This window comes from Ailuropoda melanoleuca, chromosome 16, assembly GCF_002007445.2.
Source record: "Ailuropoda melanoleuca isolate Jingjing chromosome 16, ASM200744v2, whole genome shotgun sequence".
In the NCBI taxonomy this organism is placed as follows: domain Eukaryota; kingdom Metazoa; phylum Chordata; class Mammalia; order Carnivora; family Ursidae; genus Ailuropoda; species Ailuropoda melanoleuca.
The window spans coordinates 39,503,378-39,526,497 of NC_048233.1; the positions used below are offsets into that span (position 1 = coordinate 39,503,378).

The window sequence follows — 23,120 nt, forward strand, 5'->3', positions numbered from 1 at the left end:
GATTCTATTTCTCTGTAGACCTAAAAGAAATATTTGCAATGTCTAAGGTGGACATGGGATTCATATGCAGAATATACAGTAAAATCTTATAAATCAACAAAAATAAGACAGGAAAGCCAATAGGAAAAAATGCACAAGGGACAGGAAGAGTCACTTCAGAGAGAAAGAAGCTCTATTGGCTAACAGGAGTATGAAGTAACACTCAAACTCGCTAGGAATCAGAAAAATGCATTTGAAAATAACCAAGAGTCTGGGGCGCCTGGGTGGCTCAGTCAGTTTAAGCATCTGATTCTTGATATGGGCTCAGGTCATGATCTCAGGGTTGTGAGATTGAGCCCCGAGTCAGACTTGTTGCTGGGGATGGAACCTGCTTGAGATTCTCTCCCTCTCCCTCTGCCCCTCCCCAATCCCTCCTTCTCTAAAAAAGAAGGAATAACCAAGAGTCCACTTAATACCCATTAGAACTGTAAAAATTAGAACATTGCATAACATGAAGTGTTGGAAAGGAGAGAAGTGATAAGAACTTCAGGTAATAGTAAGAATGTAAACATCTACAAACTTTCTGAAAAATAATCTGGCAGTGTTCAGTGANAGGTAATAGTAAGAATGTAAACATCTACAAACTTTCTGAAAAATAATCTGGCAGTGTTCAGTGAAGTTAAGTTTGCACAAACCTTCTGACCCAGAAACCACACTCCTGGATATATGTCCCAGAGAAATTTTTTTTAAAGGTTTTATTTATTTATTTTNAAGTTAAGTTTGCACAAACCTTCTGACCCAGAAACCACACTCCTGGATATATGTCCCAGAGAAATTTTTTTTTAAGGTTTTATTTATTTATTTTACAGAGAGAGAGAGACAGCCAGCGAGAGAGGGAACACAAGCAGGGGGAGTGGGAGAGGAAGAAGCAGGCTCATAGCGGAGGAGCCTGATGTGGGGCTCGATCCTAGAACGCCGGGATCACGCCCTGAGCCGAAGGCAGACGCCCAACCTCTGTGCCACCCAGGCGCCCCAAAGATGGCCATGTCTTAATCCCCTGAATCTGTGAATATTACCTTCTATGGCAAAAGGGATTTTACAGATGTGATTAAGGACCTTGAGACGAAGAGGTTATATTGGATTATATGGGTCACCCAATGTTATCACAAGGGTCCTCATAAAAGAGAAGCAAGAGATCACTGTGAGTAGTCGATGTGATGACAGAAGCAAAGGTTAGAGTGAGGGATGAGGAGGCCACAAGCTAAGGAATTCTGGCAGCCCTTAGAAGCTGGAAAAGGAAAGAAATGGACTCGCCCCTGAAGCCTCCAGGAGGCGCTGTGCCAACACCTCGATTTTAGACTTTTGATCTCCAGATCCATAAAAGAACAATCTGGCGTTGTTTTAAGCCACTACATTGGCAACAATTTGTTACAGCCGCATTAGGAAACTCATCTACAACCTTACGTGTTTTGTAAGCACACATTCATAGTCAAGAACTTCTACCAATCACATTAGAGTGCTGTCAATAGCGCAGAGGAATAGGAAAGAAGTAAGGGGTATGTGTGACAGAATAAAATGAGAGAGGTGGCTCGCATCTCCCTGTACAGAGGTCTAGCGAAGACAAACAGAAGAAGGTCGCTCTGACTGCTATGCAGAAAACAGGTTGGGTGCTCTGATAGGCATGGCAGAGTTTCTGGACGTTGGCTTTTTTAAAGACTTCTCTGATATGAAAATCAGTCTCCCTTGTACCCTGATTCTGGGAAGTGATGCCCTGAGGAACAGGCATAAATATGTTGGTCATTGAAAGGTATATCCTCTTGGTAAATCATTTCGTTTCTCTTATGAATTTGATCAGTATGAGTCAGCTCCTAGATCTACGCTGGGTAGCCTGACAAACTCACATTTCCAGGTTTGTGGAGCTGAGGACCAGACCTGCATTGTCCTGACTACCTTAAACTCCTGTAAAATCACTATACAGCCAACCTCCATCCTGGCACCTCTCCATCTTTCAAACTTTGGCCTTCTTTCTCCCTATATCCCAAACACCTAGCAAAGGGCTTTACACACGGGAGGTACACAACGCGGTTAGTATCCATCCCTGTGGGTCTAGTGGCTAGAATCTGGCACCTTCACAGCGCCTGTCAGTGGAAGGAGGTGACTTTCTTTCCCTCAACTGCAACCACCTTTCTGGTTTTATTTCCTACTCTTTCCTACGTTCCCTCTACCCCTAAGAGCTCACTATTCTCTGAACACTCCATATTCTCCCACGGTTTTTTGTTTTGTTTTTTTGTCTTTGTAGAACAGCCCTCTCTCTTTTAAAGAGGAAGTTCAAATAACACTTCTTGGAGGTCTTCTCTGTCACTTCATGCATTCATTTGATCAATTATTCATCCCTCCATTGACTCATTCAACAAATACTGAGCACTTTACAAGGCAGGCACAAAGGAAGGCATTGAAAATATGATGGTAAGCCAAAAATAAAAGGTCATCACCCTCATGGAGGTCTAGCAGGGGATCATATTTAATAAACACATATATTATGTTCACATTGATGAATAATCAATTGCCAACTGAGACACATGCTCTGAAGAAACAAACAGTGTTCTCTGAGACCACGGAACCAAGGAATCTTTTTTAAAATGAGGGCGGGGGGGGGCGCCTGGGTAGCGCAGTCTTTAAGCGTCTGCCTTTGGCTCAGGGCCTGATCCCGGCATTCCAGGATCGAGTCCCACATCGGGCTCCTCCGCTGGGAGTCTGCTTCTTCCTCGCACACTCCCCCTGCTGTGTTCCCTCTCTCGCTGGCTGTCTCTCTGTCACATAAATAAATAAAATCTTTTAAAAAATAAAAAATAAAAAAAATAAAACGAGGGCGGGTTGTGGGTTGTGAGTAGAGGGGTTCAAGGGAGGCCTCTAAAGGAAGTAACAGTGAATATCAATTTGGAGGATGAATAGGCAAAGTGGAAGCAACACAGACAGACAGCGAGACTAGAGGGAACGTGAGGAGTTTGAGGAATTGAAGGAGGCCATGAAGTTGGGAGAGCAGAGAGTAAGATGGGGAGCGTGAGTGAGGATCAGCCAAGGCACGGTGGTAACATGACCAGATTTGCAATTTTGGAAAGATTACTCTAGCTGCTGTATGGTGAATGTATTCAAGTGGAGAGCAAGAGAGAATGGAGGGTGGGACACTCTTGCCATCCTCTAGGTGAGATTAGGGTGGATTAGGGCGGTGGTAATGAAGAGGGAAAAATGAATTGCAAAGATATGAAAAGTAGTAAGAGTGAAAGAGGTTTTAAGGGGAGGGAAAGAGGAGTTGGAGAAAAACTCCTGGTTCTTGGCTTGAGTGATAGAATCTGCTGTAGTCAGGGAGAAAATCTACCAGAGTCCTGTACACTTGAAACCATCGCCCATTTCCCCAACATCCATTAGAGGTCACCAACTCATTGTAACCAGGGTATTCTAGGTTCCCTCAGTTTCACACCCCTGCCTGCCAATAACAGGCAGGTGACACCCCTCTCCCCAGTCCTCCAGGCCTGTTCTGCTGAATGAATAAGACTGTGTTTGAGTCTTATTTCTTATCTGCAAAATGGAGACCACACCTCACCGGGTTGTGAGGCTCCTGTGAGAAAAAGATGGTTTGTTTGCTTATTTACGATTTATTTATTTACCCAGAGAAAGTGGCGGGGCAGGGGCTGCAGAGAGGAAGGAGAGGGAATCTCAAGAGGACTTTCCACTGAGTGCAGAGCCCCACATGGGGCTCGATCTCACAACCCTGAGATCATGATCTGAGCAAAAATTAACCGACTGAGCCACCCAAGTGCCCAAAGATGGTTTCTTTTTATTTTTATTATTGTTAGCCTCAGTTCTATTCCCTCCAGCCCTCTGTCCGTTTGGAGGCACCTTCCTCCTCCCAGGCACAAAGTACAGAAGACGTTTCCTATACGTGTCTGGAACTGCGTCCCCAGCGTTTCAGCCGCTCTCTGGTCAGAGTCGGGTTTGGGGATCCCGCCAGCCTCCAACACCGTTACCCTCTTTCAGGACCGCCAGCCCTTCTCGCAAACCCGCGAGAGGGAGCCCTCTCCTAGCAGTCCCGAGACCTCGCGAGAGTAGGCAGCGCCCGTTGTGGCTGGGACTCGGAACGCCACGCCTTCCCCGGCCTCTGAACGCCCTCCTCCTTTCTCTTTCCCTGCCTCCCACCCCGCGCTCGGCTCTCGGATTGGCTGACTGAGTCGGGTCAGTTTTTTCCTGGCCAGAAAGCGGCTCGACAACTAGTCCTTCTTCTGGCCCCGCCTCCGAAGCCTGTGGATTGGACTGCTCAGCCAGGTGTCACGCGCCTCCGCCGGAGCGCAGAAGAGCCAATCAGGCGCTCGGCGTATTTTACAAACTGGGGAAGTAGCTGCAGCTGAAGCCAGTCAAGAAAAAGCGAATGAAGTGGGAGTGAGCCCGAGTGGTTCCGAGGAAGGTGCGGCACGGAGATCTTGGAGGGAATGGCGGCTGCGGGGCTCACAGGGAGGAGAGGCAGCTCGGGGTCTTGGAGCGAAAGAGTAGGATCGGGGTGCCTGGAGGGAGCGGCTTCCTGGAGCGGCCTTGGAAGCATCAGGTCTTCTAGGCACATGGGTTTGGGCGGAGGTGAGAGCGTCAGGAATGTCAGAACTCATGCTCCGAAATGGCCGACCTTTGATCTCAGGTCCTGCTTTCCTCCCCATCTCAGTTGTAGCAGTCATGACCACCCTCCAAGCCGCGAAGGATCCTGTCCTCAGGGGTGTATCTCCTACCCCTAGCAAGATTCCCGTACGCTCTCAGAGACGCCCGCCTCTCCCCACAGTCAAACCCTGCGCCCTGGACCAGGAGAACCAAGATCCAAAGGTAAGAGGGGACTGGTGGGTGAAGACAGTAGCTGCAAGCAGACAGCACATACCACCAATGCACCCCAAAGCTGAGCCCCAGCTTTTTGTGCTCCCCTCCCCCAGAGATTGGTGCAGAAGCTCAGCCTCGACTCAGCAGGCCCCGGGCCAAAAGTCACACATCAAACAGAGAAATCAGAGAGATCAGTGGGGAGCACTCAGCTCCGGAACCCCTTGGAGGAACTGAGGCCTAGCCCTGGGGGACAAAATGTGGGGCCTACGTGCCCTCCCCAGACAGGTACCTGTTGGAGGCTTGAAAACACGCAGTCTCCTTGTGTGGGCGTGGGGGAATGGGCTGGTGCGGTGGGGTTTGGGAGCCTTCCACTTCTCTGGTCTGCTGACTGTAAGAGTCCTGGATTCTGCTCCTGGACAACTCTCTACCCCTAGAGGTCCTCGCATTCTTTCAGCAGAATGGTATCTCTTCTAAAGCCTTTTCCAGCTCCCTCAGTCCCAATCAATTGCTCTGTGTTCTCATACTTGGCAGCATTTCTTTTATAGCGTGTCTGTGCTTTGGCTACAGCCTGTCACCTCTCTATAGTGTGATGGTAACTTCTTGAGGATGGGGGCTGTCTCCTTCATCTCTGAGCCCCAGTGCCTAGAATAGTGTCTTACATAAAGTAAAGTTCTATGAACTTTGGTGAGCTGAATTCAATAATATGGGTCTCTTCAGCTCACTCGTGATCCTCAAGGTGACTAGGCTGCAGCCCCTGGCCCCCTCAGCCTTCCTCCTTCTTACCTTTCCTCTCCTCTTCTCTTGCAGAGGCTCCAGGGACCATAGAGTTTGTGGCTGACCCTGCAGCCCTGGCCACCATCCTGTCAGGTGAGGGGGTGAAGAGCTGTCGCCTAGGGCGCCAGCCCAGTCTGGCTCAGAGAGTGCTGATTCGAGGGAGCCAGGGAGGCACCATCCGTAGGGGCCAGGTAACAAGACAGGGTATGAGGAAATCAGGCTGGTGTGGACTGAGGAGGGAGTCCTGAGCCTGTGCTGATAGCCTCATTTGTGGTGTCAGGGTGCCCGGGCCTCTGCATATTTAGCCCCTAGAACCCCTGCCCACCGACTGGACCCTGCCAGGGCTTCCTGCTTCTCGAGGCTGGAGGGACCAGGACCCCGAGGCCGGACCTTGTGTTCTCAGAGGCTAGAGGCTCTGGTGAGTGCCCTGAGGGGCTGATCCTCAGTGTTTCTGTGAGCTCCTTCCTGGGACAGAGCTGGCCCTTAGCGGGGAAGAGACCTCCTGACGAGCCAGAGCGGTTGTGGAGGCTGATGGGGCTGATGGGGCTGATGGTGAGGCCTGAAGGTTTGGGGCCCACCTCTGACTCTGCTGTTTTCTCTTGCTCCCATGGGTCAGATTCAACCTACAGGACCTTCCTTTCACCCCTCTGCTCACCCCAGTTTCCAGGAGCTAAGAAGAGTGACAGGTGGCAGCAGCCGGTGAGGAGAGGAGGATCATTTGGAAAAGAATGATCCAATGTCTGATACAGCGGTCCCTCAGAGCTAGAGTTTTCTGGTAGCTTTAAGACTTCCCAGCAACCAAGGAGGGGAAGGGGGAAACTTGTGACTGCCCAGGGTGAATCCTTGGAATAGGGTTCAGGCCTCCTCAGCCTGGCCTCAGTATGACATCAGTTTTTTTCAGGTTGTGGGGGAAGAAGGAAATGAGAAAAGCTGTCTCTTTTGTTTAGTGGCTAAAGCACAGACTGTGGCAACAAATGGGATTTGGGTTTGACTCCTGACTCTCAGCACTTACTAGACTGAGCTTCCCTGAACCCCCAAGCCTCGGTTTCTTTAATCTGTCAAATGAAGATAACGTTTGTATCATTAGAGGTGGTTGTGCAAAGACTTAAACGAGATGACGTTTGTAAAGCACTTAGCAAAGTGCCCAGCTCATATTTGGTACGCAGTCACTGCTAGCTGCTGTCCTTATTGTCGTCAGGACTTCAGTAAGCCAGACCTCAGGATTGCTCCTGGAGACCCCAGTCCAGTCCGGTGAGTGTGTCTGGCCACGGGGAGAAAACAGGGGCAGATGGGCTGCCTGAAGTTGGGAGCAAGACAGGAGAAAGCTCAGCAGGTGGGGGTGTGGGGCTCAAGGGGAGGGCCACATCAGAAGGAGCAGCAACGGAAGGGACCTTGATAGGCCAGAGGTTGCCCAGTTGCACTTGGGTCGAAGGAGGTGGTCCCCACTTCCACCCTTTCTCTGCCACTTCCTCTAAGATTTACCTTCCACTCACTGTTCTGTCCTCAGCCCTAAGAGCCATCATCACACCCCTAGCCCACTTGGGGTGTTCAGATTAATAAGTGATTACTGAGATAGTGCTGGGCTCCAAGGGGATGCGGAATGGGTCCCCACCCCTGATGGTACAGTGGGGGCCCGTCAAAGTGGCATACCCTCTTTGGAGGTTGCGAAACCCTGTGCCAGACGTTGGGGTATGTTCTAGCACTACAACAAACTTCCTGTCTCCTCCTAGCTCCCTCTCTCCCTGAAGGAGAACATGAGGTTTCTACTCGCTCGGATGAAGGAGGAGGGGGCCCCCTAGGTCTGGCCCAGCGGGTACCATTAAGAGAGATAACCCACACCAGGGTGAGATGAGACCCTTCTGGGATGGGGGGAGGCAGGGGAGATGTTTGGGAGAATTCTCTGGCACTGGACAGCATGGAGGATTATGAGTGGGCCTCGGGATGTTAACTGAGTCTGTGTTTGCCCCATGGGCTCAAGGCCTCTCCTGAGTAGGACTAGTCCTGCTTAGCAGCTGTCTGGAGCCTGGCGCTCAGAGGTCACAGTCTGGTTTATATTTGTATCACACATCAGATCAGTGCTGGGAGGGAGACAGATCTGACCTTCATTGACTGCATAAGTGTTTATTGACCAGTTACTGTGTACCAAGTAGTACTCCAGGTTCTGGATACACAGTAGCAAATAAGTTTACGTTCTAGAGGGGGAGACCAAAACAATAATAATAATAATAATAATAATAATAATAAAAATAAACCCATATGTAAAATATATAGCCTGTCAGTTGGTGATGAGTGAAAAGAAAGTAGACCCTGAAGGGGGTGTGGAAGTAGGGGAGAGGTATTGCAATTTCATTGAGAAGATGACATTTAAGTGAAGACCAAAAGGAGCTGGGGAAGTGAATCGGGCAGGGCAGATATTGGGGGAAGAATGTTCCACACCAATTGTGCCAATTGAAACGCAGATGCAAAGGCCTTGAATAAGGAGGACAACAGGAAGTGAGGGTCAGGTGATGGCAAGATCAGACTGGGGAAGGATTTACAAATCAGTGTGAGGCCTCAGCTTTTCCTTGGAGTGAGTGGAAAGGCATGGGGAGGGGTGATGAACAAGGGAGAGACAGAATTTGACTAGGTCTTAAAGGAATCCCACTGGCTGCTGTAATGAGGAGACGTGGGAATGCAGAGGCAGAGCGGTCACTCATCCACCTTGTTCCTCCCCACAGGGCAGCAACGCCTCCCACCCGATACCCTCCCCTGGCCGTGTGGTGCCACCTTCCATCACCCATCCATCACCCTTTGGACGGGCTCAGCGTGTACCGTCTCCTAGCCCCTCAGCTCCGGTTTGTATCCAGCACTCCGGGGGGCTGGGTGAGGGCAGAATGTTCTGGCTGGGGTCCCTGCCAGGTCTGGATTTTGCTCCTGTTCAGCAACCCCCTCTCTCCCCAGGCCTCGTATTCCGTCTTGCGACGTCTTGCCATGCGTCCCAAAACCCAGTTCACACCCATCCTATCGGCCCCCAGAGTTCAGCAGGTAAGAGAGCAGGGGAGGTAGCTGACCTAGGCCAGGGCGGGGGAGGAAGGGAATGGACGTGTACAGGGAGAGTTACAATGTCTCCCTTCTGTCCCAGGCCCAGGGTGTGAGGAGCCTCTCCCCTCAGTCGTGCCCTGAAGAGCCTGCCCTGCCCTGGGTAAGTATCTGAAGTCTTTCCCTGCTGAGATCCCAGCAGGCCGAGGCCGGTGGGCTTTCTGGAAAAGCTACCAACTCTCCAACTCCCCGTGCCCCCCGCTGCCCCTCCTAATCTAAGTTCAGGGCCTCTCGACTAACCAGACCCCTTCCTCGTGAGGGTGGGATCAGACCCATCTTCTTCCTGCCCCACACTGGCTTCCTCACACAGCCCCTCTCCTCTCCCGTGGCAGGAGCAGATTGCAGTCCGATTATTTGACCAGGAGAGTTGTATACGGGTGCAGGACGGGCCGGGGAAAGCCCCTGTGGCAACTCCCCACCCCGGTACAACCCCCAGGCTCCAGGAGCTGAAGATGCAGGTGCGTGTGTGGGGGCAGAAGCTTTGATGCCTGATTGACAGTGACAGAGCTGGGAAGGGGACACAGGAGGAGAGGAGAGGATGGGAGCCGGGCAGTGTGGGTGGAGGCTCGAACCCTTACCTTGACGTCACCTTGGGTCCTCGTCTCCTCCCCACAGCGCATCAATATCCTGCAGCAGCTGTTGCGAGAGGAAGTAGAAGGGCTCACTGGGGACAAGTGTGCCCCCCTTAATGGAGGCTCCTCTCTGGATATGGCTGAACTTCAGCCCCTGCTGGCTGAGATTTCTGGAACCCCGAGTGCCCCAGAGCAGAATTCAGGGGCCTTACACCTTCCCAGACTGTCACAGTGCTCGGAGCTACCAGAGCCCTGCCTTCCAGCGGAGGGTGGGGAAGCACAGCCCTGCCCTCCAGCAGAGCCAGGGCCCCCAGAGTCCAGCCCTAGGAGGGAGCCTGGGATACCAGAACCCTGTGCCCAGGAACAGCCTGAGGTATCAGAGCCCTGCCCTCCAGTAGAGCCCGGATGCCTGAAGGCAGACTCCCACAGGCAGGCTGGACTCCTCGAGCCCTCCCGTAGGATAGAGCCGGGGGCATCAGAGGCCGGCTCCCTGGAACCTAAAAGTGTAGAGTCCAGCCCGCAGCCCTGCCGCAGTCCGTGGGCTCCAGCGACCACCACCCTGATCTTCTCCTCCCAACGCCCGCTTTGTGCCAACCCCCCTATTCACTCACTACAGTCTCAGAGGCCCCCAACCGGCCAGGCAGGTAAGGAGTGGGTCAGAAGGGATTGCGAACAAAGGAGGTCCTCATCTCCCACCGGGAGCGGGACCCCTACCTTGCCGCAGGTGGTCCCAGGCTTTCTTTTGCCCACCTACCCTGCCCCAGCCTGGCGCTCCTTCGGAAAGAAGGGAGGGCTTGCACCTCAAGCTCCGCGCTCCTACTTGGCTGGGCCCCTGGTGGGGGAGTGGGAAAGGGCCGTAGATGGTGGGAGTATAGGACTCCGGAGCCTGCCCTGAAGTCTCTGGCCCTCGGCCCTCAGGTCCCAGCAATCTTGCCCCTCGAACCCTGGCCCTGAGGCAGCGCCTCAAAGCATGTCTGACTGCCATCCACTCCTTCCACGAGGCCTGTCTGGATGATGAGTGTGCCTTCTACACCAGCCGAGCCCCACCCTTGGGCCCCACCCGGGTCTGCACCAACCCAGTGGCCACGTTACTTGAATGGCAGGATGCCCTGGTGAGCCCCCCATCCACAGCTGGGCTGTGCCTGCACAGTGTGCCTGTGGAAAAGAGGGCGGTACGCGTGCTGGGGAGGGGCAGGGGGCCAGCCTCCGCTCCTTTGCAGGGGTCATTGGGGAAGGGTTGGCTACCACCATTTCAAGGATGGCTGGGCTGTGACAGTCTTCTCTCTCTCCAGTGTTTTATTCCAGTTGGTTCTGCTGCCCCACAGGACCCTCTATCATGATGCATCCACTCCTGCCTTGCCTTCCTCCTTCCTTTAGCCCGTATTTATTGTCCACCCCATGCCCTCCACCCTTCAATAAAGTTTCTCAAGTGTCCCAATGCCTGTTTCGCTCTGGGCTGCTCTAGGCCAGCTACAGATGTTGCTCTCCGGTTGCCCACACGGTGGCAGTGTCCTCCAGCTTCGAGGCAGGCCCTGGGCTCTCAAGATCCCAGGCTCCCTCACCTAGAAGCTGTCCTAAAGAGACATCCCACTCCTGCCTACCCCGCCCCTCAGCAAGCTCTAGGAGAGAGAGAGAGAGAGAGAGTGCGTGTGTGTGTGTGTGTGTGTGTGTGTTGGCGGTGTGGGGGATGGCAAATCTGGACCTTTGTGGATGTGCTCTTCTTACTGTTTGAGATCAGTGTCCCTCCCAGGAGCCATCAGCAACTCCCTCCTCCCCTAGAGCTCTTCTTACAGCCCCCCTGCATCAGACAGTGAGCAGAAAGCACCAGGCCCCCGTTTCTCTGCAATCCCCCCTTGTTAGTGTCATGCTGGCCGGTGTCTCCCTACAGGAGGCTCTCCTGAAGCTGATACCCTCCCTTGCCATATCAGAGTAGACGCCCTGGGCTACTCCCCTCCGCTTTCCCCCCAGAGACAGGCCTTGCCAGGTAGTAAGTAAACCTTTGCCTCTGGCAGACAGTGATAGGGCCAGAGTCCTTGAGAGGAGTGAGGGAAAGGGTCAGCCATTCTCCCCCATTCTGGGCACCAAGTTCAGAAGCACACACATTCTCCAACTTCACTTTATTGGAAGAGGCAACAGCAGCTGTAGCCCCAGGGTCTAGGCAGGATGGGGGTGAAATGGGGACTGTACAGAGTGAGTTTTAAATGCTACGAAAGACTTCACTGGTTCCTCCAGTTCATAGGAAGGCTGCTAGGCCGGAGCCTGGAGCCTGAAAATGGAGATGGAGGGAGGAGAGGATGGCGAGAGAAAGTTGTGGTGACAGGGGACAAGCGCCAGAAAAAACGTTTCCTCTCCTCCCACCTAGATGGGCTCCTGTTTCTGCTCTCCACCCCCGCGCACACACGGCCACCACCAAATGCCCGGGCTTCCTTTCTGCTCGCAGCTCCGGGTCAGTAAAGCTGTTCCCCAGCACCCCCGCAGCAGAGAGGGCCCGACCTCGGCCCCCTCTCGGGTTGGCTTTCACAGGCGTGCACTCTGACCCCCCGGGGGGGGCGCTTCCCGAGCCGCTCTGCTCCTCCTCAGCCCGGCTTCCTCCTCTCCCTAGCCGCTTCGACCCCGGAGCGTGGAGAGTCCACCCCGCGAGGCCGCCTCGGGAGCGGGAGAGTCCGCCCCGCCGCCAGGCTCTCAAAGGAGGGGGTGGCGCCTTGGGTGGGGTCGGCGGCAGGTGGGTGAAGAGGGGAGCGGAGGCGAAGGGCGAGCGGGGGCGCGGGGGCTGGGGCCCTGCTCAGTCTGGGTAGATGATGAAGCCCGAGAAGGTGCTGTACTTGTTGGTGTTACCGCCGTGCACCTTCCCGCCGTCCAGCTTGATGAAGACTTCGTCGCCCACGTCCAGGTGCAGGATGACGCTGTTGCTGGCGTAGTCGTAGTTCTGGTCCGCGTCCTGAGCAATGGCGCTGGCCCGGACCTAGCGGGGAGGACAGAACAACCCACTCAGCCTTTGTGCGGAGCTGCGGTGGCCAGAAGCGTTGGGGGGAGTAGGTGCAGCTGGGCCTGGGAAGGCGGCGCGAGGGGAGCAGGCTGCAGGGGCTGGGCGGTGGGGTGGGACAGGGAGAGGGCAGGAGATCGCTGAGCTTCCCAGGCACTGCCATTCGCTAGCTGTGCGACTCGACAGGTTTCACGCCTTCTCTGGTCCCCAATTTGAGCTATAAGATGGGAGGTAATAATAGAGCCGACCTCCTAAGGTTGTTAGGATTACATGAGTTGTTACATGTGAAGTGTGTTAGAACAGCATTTTGCACCTAGAAAACGCTATATAGGGTTTGCTATTATTATCATTTAAACAATAGAATTAGCCTGTAGGATAATTTCTAAGATTTTGAACCCGCTCTGACGTCCACAACTTCCATTCCCTTCCCTCAGCGATAGGGCACAGGTGTGTTTGCAGCACGCAAGCAAGGGTGCCGGCCACGGGAAGGTTCAATGATGCATTCTCGCCTCTGGGTGCCCTTTTCCCTTCTAGCGCTCACTGGCGCCACGACATGGGGGTCGCCTTCCGCCCCAACAGGTAATCCCTTCTTCCCTCTGGCTTCTCCGCTGGTCGCCTTGGGCCGCCAGCCCCTTCCCCAACCCCCCTCTTCCTGTCTCGCAGGGGCTGGTTATTAACTCATTAATTATTCATCATTATTCTAATCACTATTTACCGTCCCTAGGGCCGCAGCGCCCGCGCCGCGGAATACAGAGTGGGAGCCGCGCGGCCCCCGCCCCCTCGGAAACCGGCACACTCTAGACAGACACTCGCCCCCTCCCCCTGCTCACAGATGCCCTGCATAGACCACACACACCTACTCAGTGCCACATGCAGATAGACACTAATCTATTCTCACACCTTCACACCCCGCACCCACAGACACACTCGAATCACGCACGCACACTCTTAATCCCATACACACATACAGTTCTCACTCCCATACAGACACATACACCCTTTCCGTGGGCTCCTGGGGCGGCCCTGCTAGGAGGAGACCCCCGGTGCATTGCCTTCTAGTCCTGGAGGTGCCGCAGCCTTAGCAGGACCGGGTTCGGACCTCCAGGACCCCATGGTGCGGGGCATCCAGAGGTCACTGCTTAGCCCCAATCTTACACCCTGCAGCTTGTGGGGCCTCAGTGCCTGCCCCAACCCCCACCCCTGCGGCCTCTCGTTTCCTCTCTGCATGCCCCGGTTCTCCAGCTGAGTCCTTGGAGCTGTTCTCCCAAGCCAAGGTGGCAATGACTCCAACTCTGACCACAGAGGCAGGGAGCAGCAGAACCTGGAGGCCAGAGGTTGCCAGGGAAGATGTGGGGCCTACAGAACCAGGTCGGGGTCCAAAGCTTCTGCTTTATCTGTCCTTTGCCTCTTTTCCCCTCCAAATCCCTTTCATCATGCTGCCTGGCTGGACCGTGAACTGCCACACGATCTCCACCTCTGCCTACCGACTCCGTATTAGCTAAGGGTAAGGCTAGCTTTAGAATTGGTCCCAGGCCCTGGGCAAGTGTTGTCGTTTTTACCTTTTACTCGAAAATCCAAGCTGAATGCCCCCATAGGAGAACAGCTGCTGACTGCCCATTGCCAGAGACCCGGATTCCATTCTAATTCGAAGGAGCCAGATTCCAGGTAACTCACCCACCCTGAGGCTGAGAAACCCGAATGCCAAAAGGGCTGCCTCGGAAGAGAGGGGGGTGGCCCAAGACAGGACAAGAAAAGACGCTAACTGGCAGGGTGAGACACCAAAGTTTTGGTGTAGGGTTGCCTATAGTTGGAATGCGAGGTTAGCAGCTGTAGAGACATTAAGCTTCGAGTCCTGAGTTCTGAGTCTGACACCATTCCTAATGCTCGGTGAGACCCTGGCCCTGGGCAGGTCATTTCCTTTCTCTGGCCCCAATTCCTCTTCAGCTAAATGAAACAATTTATAAGTTCTTGGCAGCCTGGCGTTTCTGGACTCAGTGACGCTTTTGGGGGAGGGATTCGAATGCAGCCCTCGGGTGTAATGAGTGCAGGGAGATTTAGAAAGCTACGGGGTCCGCTCTGGGCCTGGGTGGGGAGGGGCTCCTCACCTGTCCATTCTTCATCAGGTCGGCCCACATGCTGGTGCCGTCGCCGCCGCGCATGAGCACATGGTAAGCGAAGAAGTAGACACCTGGCATGGGGCAGGTGAACTTGCCGCTGGCCGCCTCGTAAGCGTTCCCCACGTTGGTCACCACGTCGTCGAAGCGCAGCACCTCATAACCTTCGTGTGGCCGCCGCAGACCCGCGTAGAAGGCAATGCGAGGCACGTAGCCGGCAGGGGGCGCCACCCCGCCAGGGCCGGGGCCGGGAGGACCCGGTGGACCCGGCCTGCCCGGCTCTCCTGGAGGCCCTCTGGGACCTGGAGGTCCTGGGGGCCCTCTCAGACCTGCCTTCCCGCGCCGGCCCACCTCTCCCTTGGCGCCCGGAGGGAAGGGGGGCACGGAGGCGGGCGCGCCGTCGGGTCCAGGGCCTCTCGGCCCGTGTGGGTCGCATACCATGCGGCAGCGACCCAGCATCTCATAGTGAGCCGGCCCGCGGGAGCTGTGCACCAGCAGCGGAATGGCCACCAGCAGCAGCAGCACCATGGCCACCCCGACGGCCGCGCCCGCCACCCGCTTGCGGCGGCTCAGCCGCGACGCGGCCAGGGTCAGCAGATCCTCCTCACTCTTGGGCGCAATGGCGGCGGAGGCCCGGGGCTTTCCGCGGGCCCCGGAGGCGGTGGCCGGGCTCTGGCCTGGGTCGGGACCCCCCCGACGGCTGCGCCCGGCCCCCCCGCCCCTTCGGGCTCCCGCCTCAGCGGTGCCGTTCCCCAACCCTGCCGTCAAGGCGGAGGTCCCCCCCGTGGGTTGGGCCAGGGGGATCCCGACGGTTCAAAACCCGTGGTCCTCTATTACCCTCCTGTTCAGCCTAACGTTCCCGGGCGCCTGAAATCAGCGGCTTCTCGGACGGCCGGTTTCTTACAGATCTAGGATGCCTGCTCTCCAGACAGCTGCTTTCTCAAGGATGGCGGCGCCTAGGTCCCCGGCTACCCAGACGGATCGCTCCCGGCCGGAGCGGCGGACTACTCTCAGCGCTCTGGACGTCCCGGGCTCGGCGCTGCGGGTGGCGCCCACCGGACGCGACCTCGTCGTAGGTTTGCGCTCTGGCTTTTGGAGGGCACTGACGCGCCTTTCTACACCAGCCGCGGCCCCAGCCGCTGCGAGAGCCCTGGCCCCGCGTTTCTCTCCAGCTAGAGCTCTCCCTCTCTGCGTCCCTAACCTTCCTCCCCTCCCTCCCGGGGCGGCAGTGCGGGTGGTGTGAGCCGCTGCGCGGCCAGAGCCTCTATAAGCGGCCCGGGGCGGAGCGACCCCTGGCGCCCAGAGTGGGAAGCGCGGGGGCGGGGCAGGCAGAGGCCCCCACCCGCGTCCCCCCAGCTTCTCTGTTCCTGCCTGTTCTGAGCCGATTCTGCAGGGATTCACTGCCCCCACCCTATCCTTACTTTCACCCCACCCTGAGTTTGGTATTCCCAGAACCCGGAGGAAGCCAGAAATAGATATGGGATAAAAAGGGGTCGACATACACACACAGAAAGAAGACAGAGGTGGATTCCAGAGCTAAAAATGCACCCCCCCATACCAAAAGAAAAGCCCACAAACAAGAAGGGAGATAAAAGATAGAAATTCGCCACCCCACGCCCCTCAGTGCCGTGACCCAATAACATATGGTAAAGGCTTCAACGAGTACATGTTGGCCTGAACTGGTAAAGGCAAATTTCCAGCCACCCCTACCCTCGACCCCCAATGTTGGGGGACGCAGAGCAGCAGAGAGGGTGAGGGAACAAGAGTGAAAACAGATCAGCCTGAGGGAGTGAGCAGGAAACCGACAGGAAAGCAGAGAAGGAGCGACAGAGAAATCAAAGAGACAGAAAGCCAGATAGAGACGCAGAGACAGAGACAAAGCTTCGAAAAGAGACTAACTGACAGGCCCAGAGGGGGAGAGGGAGAGACAGAGACAGAGAGAGAGAGAGACAAGAGCCGAGACAGGTTGACAGATCGAGAGAGAAATGTAAATGGCGCGCTGCAGAGAGACACCCAGGTCCGTGTTCGGACTCCAATGTGACATATCAACTGTGGGGAAGATGCGGGGGCGGGGCGGTTCTTCCAACAGAGTGGTAGGCTCTGGTCTGTGCATTGTGACAGTGTGCTGGCAAGTGTGGCCGAGGCCATGGGACGCTGGCCTTGTGTGTTTCTGGGTGAGTGGGATTGTGGATTGTGTGTTGTCTTTGTGTGTGTGTGCGTGTGTGTGTGCTGTTTGAAGGGAGCTTTTTGTATTCGGCTTCCTCTTAGCCCCTAAATGTGGGGCCCCATGAAAGCCATCTCCCCGATCTTAGAACTGAAGAGTAGAGAATCTACTGGGGAGAAAGAGTCAGAAAGCAGCTTTGGTCTCTCACTTGCCCTGCCTGTCCAGCCCAGGACCACCCCTGATGCAGTTCCAGAACTTGTCCAGCCCCAGCATCTCTGCCTCCTTCCCCTTCCCAAAAAATCTGTGGTTAGATGGAAACCCAAAGAAGTTGGACCCCACATAGTAAATGTTTGCGGGACGGATTTGAAGTTGGTTGTGCAAATTAACGCAACTAAAATACAGATTAAATGCTGGGCACCGTCCTGTGAGAGGTGACTGTTTCTGTCATTCCGAGTGACCAAGAGGGGACACAAGCTTTGATAGATCCCTCTCTGTGAGGGGTCAGGGTCCAGGAAAAAAAGCTAGTGGCTGCATCCTTCCTTAGGGCCTGGCACCTCTGGAGGAAATTTCTTGCTCCCAAGGGACCCCAGGGCCAGAGATTTGGAAAAGGGGCTCCAGGACTGGCAAAAGTGGGGATGTTTGGAGACCCTGGAGGTGGACAGCTGCAAAGGACCTCTTATTGACTAGGTTAAGCCAGGACTGTAATATATAGGAATAAGTTGTGCAAAATGGAGGGCACAGGGCACACCAGGGCATGGTTGTTGGATGGAAGGTGATTCCCCTCATCTCGTTTTCTGTACCCCTTTCCTGCATCTCCCAGCCCATAATGGTGCAGGAAGAAGGAGGTTGCTGAGGCTCGGACCGGTGCGGAGGGAGGCCCCTACATGCTTGAAAGGGTTGGGAGAGAAAGGATTGGCAGTCAGTGGGGGAGGGGCCTCCTCCTCCAACCATAAATACAAATTTTATTCAAGGTCTTTGTCGCCATTTGTCTTCCTCGGGGGGCTGAGGGCCCTGTCGGCCCCGTGCATGTCTAATTCCGGAACTGCTCCCCCAGGCTGGATGATGGATGGATCAGAGAGGAGAGAGCAGGCCAGGGCTCACGCTGGCCTACCCTGCCCGATCCTCAAGCCCCATCGTCCCCAGGTCCTGCCACCCTTCTCCTTCCTCCTCCCTCCTCCCCTGCCCTCCGTCCGCTGACCAGAGGCCCTCGCTGCTCAGCCCCATTCCCCACCCCACTCTCCTACTCACCGAGGCCCTCTTTTTGAGCCCCTCACCTCAGCCCCTTTCAGGTCCCAGCCCTCTTCTGTCTGGAGCGTCCCTTCTCCTCCCTTCCCCAGCCCAGGCTGTGAGCTGCGGTGACCAGCAGGGCTGCAGGCGGCAGCGGGTCTGTGCGGTGGGGGGAGCAGGCTTGGCTCACAGGGAGCTGAGGGGCCAGCTCCATGAATTTATTCATGTTCTGTTGCTCTTTCCCCACGCTCTGGAATGAAGCTGCCAGCTCACCAGGTCCTTATTGCTTCCCCTGCAGCTGTCACATTCGGCCGACGAGGGACCTGGGTAGGGTTAAGGCCAGCCAGTGCTCTTGGGGCCAGAAGCCAAGTGTCTGGGCTCAAGAAGAAATGCTGAGGCCCAGGCTGGGGTCTGGGATGATTTATCCAGAGCTCCCCAGGCAGCCAAACTGGGAGGTCCCAGGGAGGTGGTGTGGTTGGGAACAGGAAGTAGGCAGAAAAGGGTGTGCTGCAGGCCGGCGCAAGGGCAGTGGAGGTGGGGATGAGTGTGATGGGGGAAGGGGAGGGGAAGTGAGGCCTTTAAAGAGTCCCCTATACTCACCTCTTTAAAAGCACAGCCCAGGGTGCCTGGCTGGCTCAGTCGGAGGAGCATGCGACTCTTGATCTTGGAAATGTGAGTTCAAGTTCCCCCGCTTTAGGCATAGAGCTTACTTAAAAAAAAAAAAAAAAGTAAAATAAAAGCGCAGCCCAATCTGAATCCTACCTTAACCTCCACCCTTGACTCTGCACTAACCCTGATCCTAATCCCAAATTATACACTTGACTCCTCTCCAATCCTGAAATGAATCCTAACTCCATAACCTGAGCCTAAATGGAACACATCTCTTGTTTGTCTTGTCCCAGAACCCAGGGGTCTCCCAAGAATTTCCCCCAGAGCTTACAGCCAGGTGTGTGTCAGAGTTCTGAGGACCAGACTTTGGATTAGCATGTGATTAGCATATGATTTGCATGTGATATGTGTTTTCTACTCTGAGGAAGTTTTTGTGTTAAAATTTTATGAAGTCTAGTGGAAAGGTCCTGGCTCCTTAAAGGTTCTCTCTTTTTGTTCCTTCTCCCACACTCCTTGTCACTGACCCACACCCCCTCAAGGTAGGAAGAGGAGTGAGGAGATGAGCAATAGAGGGCTCCTGGGAGGAAAGATCCTAGCAGTGTGACCTGTCCCTGTCACTAGCAGGGGAACCTCCACAAGCCTCAGTTTACTCATTTGTAAGAGGAGAGAAACCAGATGGCTGATGTCACATTCTGATCTAAGAAAGCACTTTTGTTTGCTTGCACTCCCTCCTTCCTCACTTTTTGGGGTAATACATAGTGTGGCCCTCACCCCTCACACACACACTGGCTTCCAGCTTCCACATGTAAGAACTCACAGAACTGGAAACAGCTTGGGTTGCCTGGTACCAGACCCCTGGTATGAAGAGAAAGGAACTTTGCTCGCCTGAGAGGACAGGGGATAACATGGAAAGGGAAATCATATAATTGAGTGTTTGCTATACTTTAGGGCTTTTTAATGCAAGTTGTTACTGAATCCTCACAGCACCCCTGAGAAGTGGATATATCGTCTCCATTTTTACAGATGAGGAAACGGCCCGGAAAGGAGCAGTGGCTTGTCCTATACCACCCTGTAAGTGGCAGGCCTAGAACTAGAGTTCTGATCTCAGCGCCCTGGAGGAGACAGGTGGAGATGGAGACAGTGGAAGGGGAGAGAAGCCGGGCAGGAGCAAGGCTCGACATTTGAACGGGTCTTGGAGGAGATCTATGTGTGTGAGGCCAACAGGGCAGGGCCTTGATTCAGCGTCGCTCGTTCGGCACCCCAGGGCTGTGGAGCCTGACACACAGCAGGTGCTCAATTGTTAGCTAACGGTCGGGCGAAGTTCGCCGCTTATAGGAGCTGTTCAGAAGGAAGAGGAGTGGGCAGAGAATGGGGATGGAGAAGGAAACGAAAAGAATCGGAGGAAAATTGTTTTCAAGAAGCGAAAGGGAGGAAAGCAGGCCGGGGCAGACGGGTGGCTCTCAGGACCCTCTCCTTCTCCCACCACCGGTGGGAAAACAGTCTCGGTCCAAGGTCCCACGCACACTTGGCCCCATTGCGCAGAGGGTCGGCAGGACTCAGCCGCGGGGCGAGAGGGCCAATGTGCCACCGGGCCTAGGGCTGCCCCTCCTCCCAGCACCGCAGCTCCTTGCAGCCTAGGGTTCAAAGGGCGGCGCTAGCGCCCACTGGGCTGAGGACAGGCTCCTGGCTCCCACGGGGAGAGGGCAGAGGCTGTTTCCAAGGTGTTTGTCAGGCAAGATCGCGTTGCTGACTTACTTCCGTAGCTCTTGACCCCTGGCCAGGTGCGTCTCCTCGCCCTAGCCTCCCTCTCCGCCTCCTTTTGCTCCCCCCCGCCCCCACCATCCGCCCGCTCCAGCCTCCAGTTAATGAAATGTGGCGAGCGGCCGCACAGACAGCTGTCAGACCCCTCATTTTTCCGCCGGGATATTGGATCCGCGCTGGGAGACCGACAGGTGAGCAGAGGAGGGGGTGTGCGGGGGGCCGAGGGAGGGGCGCCAGCTGGCGAGAGCCGGGAGCCCAGGAGGCAGCGCCGAGCTCGAAGCCTCGAGGGCAAGGCTAAGCGGGGTCGGCCCTAGGATGCTCTTTTTCCTCGCGGCTCTTTCCTCTTCTCCAACAAGCAGGAGACTTAACAAGCCCCATGTCCGCCGCGCCTGGACCCGGGTCCACCCGGGACACCTGGTCCTGCACCCTAGGCGGGCCTGGCTACAGCGTGCGCCGCGCGCAGCGGCTCTGAGTCGGCGGCCGCGGGCCGGTGCTTCCTCCCACCTCCTTCCATCCCTTCCTTCTCGCTCCCCCTCCTTCCCGCGCTCCCTCCCCGGCGGCCGCGGCCTTTATTAGGGATTCCGCGGCTGTCGGTCCCGCCATCCATCCTGTCCGCCGGCAATTAGGCGGCCAGACAAAGAGCAGCTTCGGATGGATGAGGGTCCCGGCGGATCGGAAATGTGAAGGGTCAGCGCTGCCGCCCGCGGCGCACCCCGCTCCCCCCTCCGCATAATCACCGGCCGCCCGTCACTCAGCCGGCCGCCCGGGGAGCTCCGGGGCCCGGGCTGAGGAGAGGGCGGGGGTGGGACTACAGCCTAGGCGCCTAGGGCAAGGCTAGGGCGGACCTGCAACAGGGGCGCCTCCTGCGGGAGAACCGAGGGCTGAGCGAGGCCGGAGGCACCTGCTGAAGAGAGAAAGCAGGATATGGCCCCGGGCGTGACCTGAAGGAGGACTGGGGGACCGCTGCATTGGGGGCTTCCAGTGCGGAAGCAGGGATCTAGCTGCAGAGCAGAGGGTGGTGGGCCAGGCGCCCCCTGCTGGGAGACTAGGGGACGAAGCCCTAAGGGCCTCCGGTCTGTGCAAGTGGAACTGCGCCCAGGAAGAGCTTTCCTAGGGAAACTGAGGGTCTGTAGCCTGGTGCGCCTCCTGTCGGAATAGAGTGATACTGCGCTCCTATTTCCCATCTCTTAAGTGAAATCCAACCCACCCACATCAAATCCAAAAAAGCTCCAAGGCTAGGCGAACCCTCACGCAGCCGAGAGGAAGTTCAAGGAGTCCGGGTTTTACTGCGGATTCTTTGGCGCTAGCTCCCAGCTGACAAATCAACATCTCAATCTGACAATTAGTGGTCGAGGTGCGGGGAGAGGGGCACTCGCCGCCTGGGCCGCTTAGCCCTCCCGGCGGGCGGCAGAGAGGTGGGCGGTGGCTGGCAGTGATGAACGACTCCGGGGGGGCCCGGGGCCCGGAGCGCGCATTCATTACTCGACTGACAGGCGGACGGCGGGCCGGGCGAGCAGCGAGTGGACGTGCCCGGAAAGAGGCCAGTGGCAGGAGGGAGAGTAAGGGAGGTGTTTAATAGCCCCACCGACCGGTCAGCTCCCGGTTCTTCGCCTCCACCCTGGTACTTGACTTCCTTGAGCTTGGCCTCTCAGCCGTTGGAGCTGGCTCTGCTTGTAGAATTTGGGGAGCGGGGGCAGGAACCTAAGCCCTCTCCCTGGGTCTTGATTTAAGGTCTAACGTCAAGAAAGTGCGTAGCCAGGCCTTAGGACTGGGCGCTTGAGGCTGACCTGGGAGGAATTGTGCATGTCTGTGCACACACACAGGGTGTGTGTGACAGGGATTGATGAGTGTGAATCACACGTGGAAGTCAGTGACAGTGTGGGTCAGTTTAGGAATGTGTCGACCTGATTTTGTCAGTGGTGGTGTGTGTTGTGTGTGTCTGAGGATCAGCTGCAGCCTCTTCCTCCGTATCTGTGCTGCCCCCCCCCACACACACACACTTGCTGTCAGCTCTCTCTACAGTTCTGTAGGAAATGGCAGTGTGCACAGTGACAGCTGAGGTATGCTGCTGGGGGTGGGGGGATAGATGTTAACCGTGAGGATGCTGGTCTGGACAAGTGCTCCTTTCCGTCATCTCCACCCCAAACATCACCCCTTCCCCAACCTCCCTGAAAGTAAAGGATGCTTTTTCCAAAGCCTGGAGACCCAGTTGCTGAGTCCTGGGGAAGGAAGCGGTTACTGGAGTTTTCTATAGTCCACACCCCTACATATACACAGTCTTCATCACATACAGGATGTGATCTCCAACACATCTTACTTCCCCAGGCTGGTGGTGGTCAGAGAGGAGGAGGTGGATCTCAGGCAGGGGTCAGACCATCAGACCTCCAAGAGAGCCTACCTCTTTGGGGCCTGGGCTAGTGGCCCCTGGGACCCTTATCTTTTGGACCTCAGGTCTAGTTACTAGTTGATGCCTTGGGAGAATAATGCTAATTATAGTTTGATTCCTGTCTCTAATAATTCTCTTTCTTCTCCTGGCTTTGTCCTCCCCCACTCTCAAACACACCGAAAGGTTAAGCCTGACTTCTTTCCCAGTCCTGAATCTCCTGGGTCTATAGGGCAGAGTTGGGGGGTGATTCTGGATCTCTGGTCTCCTGTTTTGTTCAATGTGTCTTTCAGCCACCTGCCCTTTGCCTTGCTCTTCTGCATTGCTAGGGTATCTCTTGGAGCCTCTATATCTTTCTGCACCTCTCCCTGTGTCCATGTTTAGGGTTCTCCTCCAAATTTCTCTCCTACATTTTGGGGTATGTCTTTGTTCCTCTGTGGTTTCTCCGTTTGGGAATACGCCAATGCAACGGTGAGGCCCTTGGGAATGGGAAAAGGAGCAGGGCTTCCTTCTTGCCCCCATCTAGAGGCGACTGCAACCCAAGGATGGCCACGACTGGGTCGCTTCTCATTCAGGGCACAAGCACCTGGTCGATGCCCCGCTGTCCGGCCCCCCCCCGCAG

At 55.6% G+C, this 23,120-nt stretch overlaps 2 protein-coding genes across 9 annotated transcripts; one reads left to right on the forward strand and one right to left on the reverse strand.

The window, feature by feature from the left end:
- The first annotated feature begins 4,302 nt into the window (after window positions 1-4,302).
- TROAP (trophinin associated protein) lies at window positions 4,303-14,510 on the forward strand. Of its 8 annotated transcripts, XR_004621212.1 has the most exons (19): window positions 4,303-4,438; window positions 4,688-4,842; window positions 4,947-5,118; window positions 5,641-5,798; window positions 5,888-6,025; window positions 6,224-6,306; window positions 6,806-6,858; window positions 7,338-7,450; window positions 8,325-8,441; window positions 8,548-8,631; window positions 8,729-8,788; window positions 9,018-9,143; window positions 9,301-9,901; window positions 10,176-10,369; window positions 11,620-11,703; window positions 12,675-12,819; window positions 13,739-13,744; window positions 13,836-13,905; window positions 14,364-14,505. XR_004621212.1 is itself a non-coding variant. In XM_034645023.1 (15 exons), exons 2-15 carry the CDS (start codon window positions 4,699-4,701, stop codon window positions 11,791-11,793), a joined length of 2,217 nt encoding a protein of 738 aa, XP_034500914.1. In that variant the 5' UTR covers window positions 4,303-4,438; window positions 4,688-4,698; the 3' UTR covers window positions 11,794-11,931. The 8 variants fall into 8 exon arrangements, 5 of the variants coding, with proteins under 5 accessions (XP_034500914.1, XP_002922406.2, XP_034500916.1 ...); XR_004621211.1 differs by having other exon boundaries at window positions 13,739-13,905; window positions 14,364-14,506; XR_004621210.1 differs by having other exon boundaries at window positions 12,675-13,905; window positions 14,364-14,510.
- C1QL4 (complement C1q like 4) lies at window positions 12,014-15,999 on the reverse strand. The gene is made up of 2 exons (XM_034645034.1): window positions 14,346-15,999; window positions 12,014-12,219 (listed from the first exon to the last, which is right to left on the reverse strand). Exons 1-2 carry the CDS (start codon window positions 14,880-14,882, stop codon window positions 12,040-12,042), a joined length of 717 nt encoding a protein of 238 aa, XP_034500925.1. The 5' UTR covers window positions 14,883-15,999; the 3' UTR covers window positions 12,014-12,039.
- Window positions 16,000-23,120: the final 7,121 nt, after the last annotated feature.